General features: G+C 35.9%; 1 protein-coding gene and 1 pseudogene across 1 annotated transcript in view; both read right to left on the reverse strand.

Annotated features, from left to right (window-relative positions):
* Positions 1 to 3,820: 3,820 nt before the first annotated feature.
* The window catches only part of LOC114459559 (NACHT, LRR and PYD domains-containing protein 3-like), a 629,510-nt gene continuing 619,848 nt past the window's right edge, over positions 3,821 to 13,482 (reverse strand). Inside the window, exons 5-7 of the mRNA XM_028441764.1 lie at positions 13,287 to 13,439; positions 4,586 to 4,632; positions 3,821 to 4,463 (exon numbers count right to left, since the gene is read on the reverse strand). Of these exons, the coding sequence (XP_028297565.1) occupies positions 3,937 to 4,463; positions 4,586 to 4,632; positions 13,287 to 13,439 (727 nt within the window). The 3' untranslated portion in view covers positions 3,821 to 3,936. The remainder of the gene's footprint in view (positions 4,464 to 4,585; positions 4,633 to 13,286; positions 13,440 to 13,482) is intronic.
* Positions 12,534 to 12,651, reverse strand: LOC114459593 (uncharacterized; annotated as a pseudogene).

Below are 13,482 nucleotides of genomic sequence, written 5' to 3' on the forward strand. Positions count from 1 at the left end.
GTGTCTGTTTTATGTCAGTTATAATCTGATAATATCTCTACATATAATAATATATGGAATTTAGATGATTTATGCAAAATTGTTCAAGGCATATTATTGCATTGGTAACTTACATGATCTCCGTTACACGTCAGCGCTCAGGTGTGTGTGTCCCTTTAAATGTTGTTGCCGCAAGGAATTGTGTGTCAGCATTTTCTTGTCTCCTTTGGTAAAGGATGTATCAGTGTTTATAGGCTAAAGGAGGTAAAAAAGGAAGCATTGAGCCTTTTTTCCTGAGCTTAAAGACAACTTGGACGCTCTTTATCATGGCCACCACTTAAACACTTCTGGGGTGAAGGAACAGTGGATAGGAAAGGAGATAGGAGGGAACATTAGGAAGCAGCCAGAGAGTAGCAACAACTCCGTTCACTCCAATGATTAATTTGTTTACAGCAATGGCGGCTCATTGAGCCTCACATTTAGTCCCTGAAGTGATCAGTTTATCATTGTAGCACATTGAAGCTACAGTAGATTAGACAGTCTGTGATGCACTTTAGAACGGTAAGATATTTAAATAATAGTATTAGATTATTATTATTATTATTATTATTATTATTATTATTATTATTATTATCACTGTGCACAGTGGATTATCCTCTGCTAAATTAGTAGATTAAGGCATCATTAGCAGATAACAGATGAGACTAGGATATACGTTACAGGATAAAGTTAGCAACACAGCCTTAACCACAAGGTTCAATTTTATTAATGCCATTTCATCCAACGATATGGAATTAAAGAAAATACTAAATAAAATAAATATAATAAAAATCAATAAAACTTGATTTATTTTGTTTTAGTAAATTAAATTAATGAATGAACTATAACTTTAGAACATCTGATTGTACAGTGATGAGTATCAGCAGAAAAATGAGGAATGGATTCTGGAGTACGAGCTAGCATGATAAAGTTAACGTAACAAAAACAACAATGAAGAAAACTATTTCTGTGATATTACTATGAATTTAAAGTGTATTAGAGATTTCTAAACAGCAAGCTTTAACATAAAGGTAACTTATAGATTGAGTGTTTTAAGCTTTGTGTTACTCTGAGCTGTAAATATCATGTATAAACTCAGCTAATTATGATCATAGCAGAGGGAAAGTTAAGTTAGAAACACTCAGTGAGATTGAAAACACATAAATTTAAAATTGATAAACAATGATGAAAATAAATTATACTAGACTAAACGGTGAACTATACATAATACTATAAGTAATATAGGCTATTACTGTATTATACACGTCATTATACTCATCATGTAATATTGCTGCATGGTGAGGACCAATGATGCTGCAGGTCAGGATGGCTGGAGAAGTGATGTTCTGTTAGGTTGCTGAGTAGTGATGCTGGGTGTGTGCATCAGTGCATAGTAATAATGTCTATTTTTATATATTTATTAACATAATAAATATGTTTTCAATGTGTCCGGTCTGGATGTGATGTTTTTTAATCACCACTTTTTTTAAAGAAAATTTAAAAAAAACTCAAAGCAATACATACTGTATACAATACATATTAACACATTTTTATACAATGTTTTAATTAATAAAATTTTACATTAGGGAAAAAACTATTTATGGAACTACATAAACATATATTGTATATACACATACATATGATGGTGTACTGTATAAATATTGCCAATTAATGCAGTTATTGACGACAAATTACCAAAAATCCCAGTTATGTCAATGGATTCAAATTGCCCACCACTAACTTCTGGAAAAAATTGAGTTTACATGAATCATGTGATGGTCAAGCATTTTGGACTTTGTCATACCAAAGCAGTGACCCCCAACAGAATCTGTATCCCCTGCTGTGGGAGCACGCATGAAGGGCGGAGCTACAATTCTGTGTTTAGATATCAGTTTAGCTTATTATTAAAACTAAATGTGGATTGTTACGATCATGCTTTGATTGTTAAAGATGGATAATTATTTATGGTTTCTTTTTTAACATATGATAATTAAATGTTATTTTCAGAACATCTAATTTTAACTTAATCTAAATCTAACAACAAAACCATGTATGTAAACAGGGACAAAACTGATATAATCCAGACAGTAAGATTAACATTAAAAATACAGTTTGAGCTTAATACACAAAATCTAAATCGTTAACAAATAAAAATAATTATATTCTAAATATTAAACCTAATACACATTAAACAACTCATATATACCTTGTAAATCAAATAAAGCAGACACAATAGACCCCTAAATGATACATAATTTGATAATAATAATAATAATAATAATAATAATAATAATAATAATAATAATAATAATAATAATAATAATAATAATAACAATATATTCTGTACATTACGTGTTGTTAAAGTTAATAGTATTCATAGATCTGCTTGACAATGTCATATATTCTCCTTTTTCTATGAAAGTGTAATGTTGCTAGGCGACCAGCCTGCTAACTAAACGTTAGCTAAATACTCTCTGGGTTCTAGACTCAAACACGCTGTAATTCAGTCTTTACATCAATGTGTCCAACTTGTGATACAGTAAAATCAACACCACTGTGAACATTTGAACACACTGTCAGACTCAGATCCACCTTTTTCACTCAATGATGTTCTGATGAACTTACTGCAGCACTGCCAACAGTAGTTGTTGATGTAACTCACTTTCCTTTACACAGGAGATCTGATCTTTAGATATTGGTGTATTTTTTTATTCAGCCTCTGTTGATCATCATAACTTCATAGCATTTATTCAGACATTCTCAACACAGACACATGGTGATACAGGACTGTGGACCAGAACATGTTATCAGGAGATACAAATGATTTCAGCCTGTCTCACTGTGCCTGATAGAAAATGTATCCCCTCTATAATCCTCAGGTGATGGACTAACATCATCTGCTTTATTCTGTACACATTTATCATCATTCATAATAAAACTAGTGAATTAGGACTAGTTTCACTTTTGTGGAGAAGAAGAACATGAGACAGATGTGACCTCATGCTTTGTGTTCTCAGATGGCGCCACTTTTAGGCGTGTGTGTGTTTCTGTCTGTCTGTCTGTCTGTCTATGTAGCTGTGTGTGTCTGTCTGTCAGTGTGTCTGTCTGTCTGTGTAGCTGTGTCTGTCTGTCTGTCTGTCTGCCTGCCTGCCTGCCTGCCTGCCTGTGTGTGTCTGTGTAGCTGTGTGTCTGTCTGCCTGCCTGTGTGTATGTCTGTAAGTGTGTCTGTTTGTCTGTGTGTGTGTGTGTGTGTGTGTATCTGTCTGTCTGTGTGTCTGTCTGTGTAGCTGTGTGTGTCTGTCTGTCGGTGTGTCTGTGTGTTTTTCTGTATGTGTGGTTGTGTCTGTCTGTCTGTCTGTCTGTCTGTCTGTCTGTCTGTCTGTCTGTCTGTCGGTGTGTGTGTGTGTGTGTGTATATGTCTGTCTGTCTGTGTGTCTGAATGTCTGTAGGTGTGTGTGTGTGTGTGTGTGTTTGTCTGTGTGTCTGGCTACCTGTGTGTCTGTCTGTCTGTGTTGCTGACTGTCTGTCTGTCAGTGTGTGTCTGTCTGTCTGTGTGCCTGCCTGTGTGTCTGTCTGTCTGTGTGTCTGTCTGACTGACTGTCTGTAGGTGTGTGTGTGTTTGTCTGCGTGTCTGTCTGTGTAGCTGTGTCTGTCTGTCTGTGTGTCTGTCTGTCTGTCAGTCTATGTGTCTGTCTCTCTGTGTGTCTGTCTCTCTGTGTGTCTGTGTGTGTCTGTTTGTCAGTGTGTCTGTCTGTCTGTCTGTCTGTCTATGTATGTGTGTGTGTTTGTCTGCCTGTCTGTCTGTTTGTCTGTGTGTCTGTCTGTCTATCTGTGTCTGTCTGTCTGTGTGTCTGTCTGTCTATCTGTGTCTGTCTGTCTGTCTGTCTGTCTGTCTGCCTGTCTGTCTGTCTGTCTGTCTCACAGAGGACTCAGAAACACTGAGGAACCAAACCAAAACCCAAACCCAGGATACAGAGTGTCAGTGAAGGAGGTACAGACGGTGTGGATGAGTGTCAGAGAGTCAGAGGAGACTTCATAGAAGGACAGACGTCCATCAGGACAGTCCACATACACTCCTACTCTACCAGAGGAACCACAGGGACAGGAGGTACGTGTGTCTATGTTATTGTGTCTGAAGATGTAAAAACCTTTGTAGCAGATCAGACTCCAGGACTGATTATTAAATCCAAACCAACAATCATAACTGTTTCCTTTCCTTCTAATTCCTCTGTAACTCACTGCTATAGAAACATCTCCATTCCTCTCCACCTCCCAGTAACAGTGACCAGTCAGACCAGTACTACACAGAACCTGATAGATATCAAATCTGTCCTGATGATCAGGATAAAGCTCCTCCTCCTTCACACGTGTCACCATCCTGTTGTTGTCAGACAGTCTGAGGTTTCTGTTGATGGAGTTTGTGTCGAAGTGAATGTGACAGAAATCTGATGAGACACAAAGAAACAACAGTTGATCATGTGATGCTTCATTCTCTCTGTATCACTGACATGTTCATTCACTCAGAGCTTCATGAGGACACTTTGAATGAACACACACACACACTTACACTTCCTCACACCAGCTTTGATCCTCTGCTCTCCTCCATGGTCCGCCCTGCAGGAGCAAACACAGGCAGTGATTTACACACCTAAAGAGTCCAAAGTGCTGCTCAGAAACCTGATGCCATCTCCATCAAGCTCTCCATGTTTCTACTGGTTTGTCTTCAACAGCTTCACCTTCTTCATCTCCTTCAAAGTGTTCCTCTCTTCATCCTCACTGATCTTAACTATACACTATTATATATATGTATATATACACTATTTGGTCACCTAGGCTGAAATCCAATCAGAACTCATGTGATCATGTGATCTAACGTATTGATCACATCTAATCTGTCTGTGTTTACAAACATTATTATCATCATAAATCAGGTTGATCAACAGTAACTGAATATTCAGCAGGGCCACAGGAAGTAGTGGTGCTGGGGGTGTTGCAGCTCCCCCTATTGGTGAGAATGTAGGTGTTTAAAAGTAGTCTATGAAAAATATTTAGCACAATTTATGAATTCCTTATGAATATTTAGAGAATGATTTTTACACACGTAGGCTATTACGTGTATTTTGTATTTGAATGTAATTATTTTTAGGCCTAATCAACACAGGTTCACGTTGACTTTTGAAGACATGGGTACGCAGCACCATGACCCAGAAAAGACTCACACACCTTTCTCTGATACACACCCACACACAGATTCTGAACTCCCTGGACATTCATCACCTCATGGAAGACTTTATCTCCACGCCCCCAGAGCACACCTCCACATCTGGACACCTGTAACTATGGTAACCCTCCCTGCAGCTCAAAGTAAGAGCATGGTGCCACCGTACACTTTCATATCTATTCATACAGTTTAACATCACACTACAGTATTTTTACAAGGTGGTGGTGATGGAGATGGAGTGTGTTATTATGATTGTGTGTTCTGTGTGTAATGGATGTGTAGAGTTGTTAAATAATGTTTAAAAAGTCAGATTATTTCCTTGTGGTGTGCATAAAAGGATTTTGGAGTCACGTGACATAAACATAGATGGTGCAGTGACTCAGGTTCATGTCAGCTGATCTAATCTATTGCATTGTTATAGTGTTATTGTGAAGTTTAGCTAATAGTGAATATATTCATCTGAGAACTGATGATGTTTGTGCGTTACAGACCCTGGCTGTGAGTGTGCACCAGGGGCGTAGCACCACATTTTGGGCCCTGGGTACAAACCATCTTGTTGGGCCCCTCCTGTAACTTTTAATATGTACACTTTTTTCACCTATAAACTACACTAGTATCATTATATAAACTTTATTTTTTTGTATTTTATTTCAACTAGATTTATATATTTGAGAAAGTTAAAGTACAGGATACAGTTATTTGATATTTACTGTATTTGTATTGTGTATTTGAAAAACAATAATTCAAAAAACTTTAAAAATAAAATTTTAATCAGTTTTTACCTACTTTTTATCCTGACCCTGAGGTTGAAAAAAACTGCAATAACCTAATGACTAATGGTTTGTGACATATTTTTGCTACAATTTAAAGGAGCAGCTGTTAATTTCTCGGAGGGAGGGCGTATATCTAATATAAAAATACACACACACACACACACACACACACACACACACACACACACACACACACACACACCCATATATATATTTATATATATATATATATATATATGAAAGACTTAACACAGCCAGTCTTATTTACGATAATCTACCGTTCTCCAGGCCCTTATTCTGAATTTCTATCAGAATTCTCTGAGTTTATATCAAACTTATTCCTCAGTTCTGATAAAATACTGATAGTAGGAGATTTTAATATCCATGTGGACAAAGATAGTGATAGCCTGAGCTCAGCCTTTATTTCCCTAATAGACTCAGTTGGCTTTTTTCAAACTATTAATGAAGCTACTCATCGTTGAAATCATACTCTTGATCTTGTTCTAACATATGGCCTTGATATTAATGAACTAAAAGTCTACCGTGAAAATCCTCTGCTATCAGATCACTTTTTAATATCTTTTAACATTATCCTAGAGGATCTCGCACTGTGCAATAAAATAGTTACGAGTAGAAATCTGTCCAATAGTGCTGTGGCTAAATTTAAAGAGGCCATTCCTGCTGCCTTAAACTCAGTGCACCATCCAATAAATAACTATGATATTAATTATAACCCCTCTCAACTGGATCTGCTTGTCGATAGCTCTGCTAGTCTACTAAAATCCACCTTGGACTCAATTGCCCCATTGAGGGAAAAAACTATTAAACGTCAGAGGAAAGCTCCGTGGTTTAGCTCTGAAACTCACACACTCAAACAAACAACCCGTAAATTGGAGAGAATGTGGCGCTCCAATAAAACAGAGGAGTCATGAATACTCTGGCAAGAAAGCCATAGTAAATACATGACAGCCTTACGACATAGTCGATCTACATACTATTCCTCACTAATTGAAGAAAATAAAAATAATCCGAGGTACCTTTTCAGCACTGTAGCCAGGCTAACACAAAGTCAGAGCTCTATTGAGCCCATGATTCCTCTAGCCCTCAGCTGTGAGGACTTTATGACATTTTTTAACGATAAAATTCACAAGATTAGAGATAAAATTAGCCACTCCCTGCTTTCACCTGGGCGTGCTGTACCATTAAATGTAAATAGGCCTAACCTAAACTGTTTCACACATATAGGACTTCAGGAACTTAACTCTATTATTTCATCCTCCAAACCATCGACCTGCCTTTCAGATCCGATCCCAACTAAGCTTTTAAAAGAAGTTGTTCCCCTGGTCTGCCCATCTTTGTTGGAGACCATAAATATATCCCTATCAATAGGCTACGTGCCACAGTCCTTTAAAGTAGCTGTAATCAAACCCCTTCTCAAAAAACCTACTCTTGATTCCAGCACTTTAGCAAACTACAGGCCTATATCTAATCTTCCTTTTATTTCAAAGATTCTTGAGAAAGTTGTGGCAACTCAGCTCTGTGAATTTCTTCAAAACAACAGCCTGTTCGAGGACTTCCAGTCAGGTTTTAGAGCTCAACACAGCACAGAGACTGCTTTAGTTAAAGTAACTAATGATCTACTCTGGGCTTCAGATGAAGGACGACTCTCAGTGCTGGTTTTATTAGATCTTAGTGCAGCTTTTGATACTATAGATCACTATATTCTACTAGAGAGATTAGAGAAATTACTTGGAATCACAGGAACTGCCCTAAACTGGTTTAAGTCCTACCTATCTGATAGGTACCAGTTTGTACACATGAATAATAGGTCTTCTGTATACACTAAAGTAAGCTACGGGGTTCCTCAGGGCTCTGTGCTAGGTCCAATCCTCTTCTGTATCTATATGATCCCCCTTGGTAATGTTATGAGAAAATACTCTGTTAACTTTCACTGCTATGCTGATGATACCCAACTGTATGTATCAATGAAGCCAGGTGAGACAAATCAGCTATCTAAACTTGAGGCCTGTCTAAAGGACATTAGGGCCTGGATGGACCAAAATTTTCTTCTTCTCAACTCAGACAAGACTGAGGTCATTGTACTGGGCCCACAACACCTTAGAGAAACCTATGCTAGCCTAACTGCCCTAGATGGCATTACTCTGGCACGAAGCACAACTGTTAGAAACCTTGGGGTTCTATTTGATCAGGATTTATCCTTCAACTCTCACATAAAACAAACTTCAAGAACTGCCTTCTTTCACCTCCGTAACATTGCTAAAATCAGATCTATCCTGTCTCAGGGCGACTGGTCTGGCATGCTCGGTTGGAGAGAGGTTGGAGAGGGCGTTAAGAGAGAGGTCATTTAAGTTAGAGAGGGGCCGGAGAGGGTCCCATTCCTCCCTCAAACACTCCCTCTATGTCTGCTTCTTCCCTTGTGTGTTTGCTCCTGTACTCCTTCTGGCTTTTGTCTTGCAGGTCCGTGGGATCCTCAGTGTGGAGTTACAGAGACTCAGCGGCTCTGTCTCCACCCTTTTCTCTGCACACACCCAACACAGCATAACGTGGATGGCTGTTCATCATAGGAATGGGATCCACACAAGGTTCCTGCTGCTTAACAGAAGGTTTTCCTTGCCGCCATGATGAATTCATGTTGGGTGTGGGATACACATGTATGTGTATATATGTATATATGCATATGTGTGTTTCCATAAAATGAAGAATCCGTCCTTAAGACTGCTCTACTGTAAAGTGTCTTGAGATACCATTGGTTATGATTTGGCGCTATACAAATAAAGATTGATTGATTGATTGATTGATTGATTGATTGAAAATACATTTTGGTTAAGAAACTTTTTAATAAAAGTTCAGCCTTTGTTTCAAAGTTAGATTTGAAATGTTTCACATAAAAACATCTCCTCCATAGACCAGTAATTATTTTATTTTTAAACCTAAAATATATAAAGACTAAGAAAAAAATAGGAACCACAACAATATTTATGTTTTAGTTTGATTTTGAATATTTCATTTAAAATCACTAATGTCCTAAAAAGTCACAACTTTCACATTATTACATTATTTAATAAAAATAAACATAGAAACAAAACACACATCAAACAAATGTTTTTTCTGATCTTAAATCAGAAATGTCCAAATCAACATATATTAAATTAAAACAGCTTTAATAAATTAACCAGAAATGAATTTCTCCTCTTTTTGACATGAATGAAATGAATGATGATGAAACTATATCTTGTGTGAACTGCAGTGAACTGGTAGAAAGAACATTAGATAACACACAACACAACTTGTTCACAACTGATACAGAAAGAATATAAAAATAACATTGTTTGACCTAGAAAATAAACACTTACACAACAGAATAATTACAACACATAAACATTAATTAAATAAGATATTATGGAAACAACACACACACACACACACACACACACACACACACACACACACACACACACACACACACACACACACACACACACACATAGATATATATGAACTGTACATGGTACGTGGTCTATAGATTTAACTAGGACTCTTTAGAGAGATAATAAAGACATAAATACAATCAAAGATCTGTTTTCTTGTAATCTATATAAATATTAGTAGAGGCATAAATTAACATAACACCTGGTTACATTTTTGTTTTGTTCTAATTACTGTTTTATTCTAATGATTTGATTTACTTTTCAGTTCTTTGGGTTATTTTCTTACTTTTTTATTCACTTATTTCTTTAATAATTTATGTCAGTTTGAAGATTCTGTTACAACTGTGTAAAATATTGTCATTTTCCTCTATTTATGTTCTAAAAATCTCACAACTAAAACCCTTATGTGTATTTATATCCTCAGATAGATAAATACATATATAGACATGGATAAAATTAGATAGAAATTATAACTTGAAATATTTAAAAAAAAATCATAATCAACCTTTGAAATGTATATAAATGTAGTTTTTTGTTCACAGGATACAGACATCACCAGCTGAGAACAGAAACCACTGGATAAGTATTTGATTTAGTCTATTTTTAATTATGATTTATTTATTTTGAATAAATATAATAAGTTACAAAACAGGTTAATGATAAATTACTTTAAATATAAATTAAAATAATCTGAAACAAACCACCTGCTCAGTTAGGAAATAGAACAGCTGATAGAATAACACTAATTAACTAATATGGATTCATATAATTGTAATTTAAATGAGTAAGCAATATCACTGTGCTTCAATTGATTTTTATTAAACAAAAGTTTCTATATTATATTGAAAGATTATTTCTGCACAGTTTATATTAGAGGGTGATCACGTGTTTTTGTTGTTTGAGCTTCAAAAGCTTCCATATAAATTTGATAAAGATTGATAATAATTTCTGAAAGTCATTCCCTGATTGGTCGCTGTGGGCAGGCAGGACCGTGAATGTATTTTTCCTCACTAAGAAATAAGAATCAATCAATCAATCAGTTAAGGTTCCTGCTGTGGGTTTTCACATTCACATGGAAAGAGAAGTGATATTAAAAAAAAATACACACACACTACATAGCAATCATAGATTCACCTCACTATGTGGTTGTATGTAATAAAGACATTATAAAATCTGTATTGAATAATTCTTACAACACCTTTTGTAATCATGTGATGTTTTATAAGATTGATTTTGATGAGCATGTTTTCCAGTTATTGTTTGTACAGATAAACATAAGTGGATAATTTCAAGTTTACTGTGTATATTCAATTTAAACACAAATCATGTTTGTATTCTGTTCTGTTCTACTTATAACTTTTTTCTTATATTAAAACATAGTCTAACAGTAAATCCAAATAAATGTAATAAAGTTAAATAAAAGTTTTTGGCCCACTCTAACAATGGTAAACAAAATAGGAATATAAATTGAAATAAAATTAAAGGAAAAATAACATTTAAATAAATTAACAAGCTTACTTTAATAACCTGATACTACAATTTCCAAATAACGTTAATATAACATATTAAAACATAGTCTGAATTAAATAAATCTATTCATAAAATATATTCAGGTCAACTTGTTTGCTGTCATTTTCAGAACAAGGACAAACAGTTTCAGAACATCTGATTTCAACTTAATCTAAAAATAAAAACAACACAACCATGTACGTAAACAAAGAGACAAATCAGATATAAACAAGACAATCAGATTAACACTAAAATGTCAGTTTGACCCAAAATGAACAAAGTGTAAATAATTTACAAATAAGAATAATTATATTTTAAAATTAAACTTAAAACATGTTAAACAACTCATGTTCTATATATCTAAATAAATCAAATAAACAACATAGACCCTTAAATGATCAATAATAATGAATAAATCAATAAATCTTAAACATAATTTGTATTGCTTTAAATCACCAGTAAATGACATCTTTAACTAATTACAAGGAGCTGATCATTTGATTTCTAAATGTATAAAAACACTGATAAATCTATGTTTGGGGTCCAGGGAGTGAGCAGACCCTGAGGACCACAGCTGTGTTTTAGATGAGTGTCTGTTCTTCTATTGACTTGTTATGACTTGTTGCTTCATTTTCTGTTCATCTCTAATAAATTGATTGATTGATTCAGCAAAACCTCTGACTATGTCTCTGTATGAAATCTCAGGTACTGAACACCAGTTAGCTCAAAAACTCCACCAATTGTTAAAAAAATGATATTTATAACGTAAGTCTACAGTTTGAAATAGATTTAAAAACATACATATTTCTGTTTTAATAACTGTATGAGTGGGTCAAGTTAAACATTTTATTATTTTATTTTATATTATGCATTATTGGAATGTCAGTGCTAAATAAATATTTTCATATTTTAAAGGCAGGGTAGATGTTTTTTTTAAAGCTAGCATGATTTTGAATGTAGCTTACCCCCCTCCCCTCTGTGCTCTGTCTCACTCACATGCATTAGCACAGCTGCTGCAGAAGTGGATCTAAGCTCATTGTTTGTATTGTGTAGAAACTATGTTGTCTCATTCAGCAGTAAGTAAACACTAAACTTTATCATTATATACTGTATGTTAAAAAACGTGACTAAAAACTCTGTTTTAAGTCCGTCACCAATGACGCACTTTGAGTGTGGGCTCGTACACACGAGGGGTGGAGAACGAGCAGGGAGACAGAGAGACGTGATTGGTTAATAAAAAAATAAACCATCTATTTTAATAATAATAATGCATCGATTTTATATAGCGCTTTATCATCGACACTCAAAGTCACTTTACAGAATTAAGGCATTACTCTTTCACGCCACACTTAGTGGTGGTAAGCAACTATTGTAGCCACAACTGTCCTGGGGCAGACTGACGGAAGCGAGGCTGCCATAGTGCGCCATCGGCCCCTCCGACCACCACCAACACTCACTCACACACTGCATTCATACTAGGCAATGTAGGTGAAGTGCCTTGCCCAAGGACACAATGACAGATACCACTGGGGTGACTGCCACACCACTGGGGTGACTGCCACCCCACTGTGGCACCTGGAATTCTCTGTGGTCTCCCATCAAACTACTAACCAGGCCCAGACGTGCTTAGCTTCCGAGATCTAACGGGATCGGGCAATGACAGGCTGGTATGGCCACATTTTTATTGGTCAAAGTTTTTACAGGTTTACAGCTGCATGATGGATTTTCTTTGTTCCATTTTCAGAGAACATAAGATCTTAATTTCTGTCAGAACATTAGAAAATTTTCAACCAAAAACTTAAAAAGAGTATCTGGAAAAAATCCCCTACCCTACCTTTAATCGATTGATTATTTGAAACATTGCTTTTTATTTATACAATTGCAATGTTTTAATTTTAGTGGTTTGTAACATTCAGAGCTTAAAATGCAATCATTTATTTGGGTTTTCGACCAGTAATTTACATTTCGGTTCATCCCTAATTTTTTGACTTGATTACTTGTGACAGAGAAAAAATTAAAATATAATTTCACAAGATATTTTTATATTTTTGAATGAACACAATCCTCACTGATTGGTTCCACCTCCTCTGATCTTCTCTCTCATTCCTTTATCAGCTCCTCATAGTTCTCCATCAGCCTCTCCTCACTCCTCACTACTTTCTTATCTCTATCCTTCATCCCTCTAACCTGTCCCAGTCCTCCTCCTTTAGTGTCCCACCTCTCACACCTTCATCACATTCTTCTGATACAGCTCTCTGTCACACATGTGAAGGGGATTGATGTGAACATGTGATGAGTTGCTGTGATGTGTCTCACCTCAGAGTGTTCAGTCTCTGAGAGAGCAGCTTCACTGCTGAGTCTCCTGGATGGTTGTAGCTCAGGTCCAGCTCTCTCACACTGGAGGAGTTGGAGCTCAAAGCTGCTGCCAGAGAAGCCCCGCCCACCTCTGTGATGACACAACCTGACAGACTGGATTCAGAAAAACATCCACAACTCAGGAAACAAGTGAGGA

Source organism: Gouania willdenowi, unplaced genomic scaffold, assembly GCF_900634775.1.
Source record: "Gouania willdenowi unplaced genomic scaffold, fGouWil2.1 scaffold_32_arrow_ctg1, whole genome shotgun sequence".
Taxonomy (NCBI): domain Eukaryota; kingdom Metazoa; phylum Chordata; class Actinopteri; order Blenniiformes; family Gobiesocidae; genus Gouania; species Gouania willdenowi.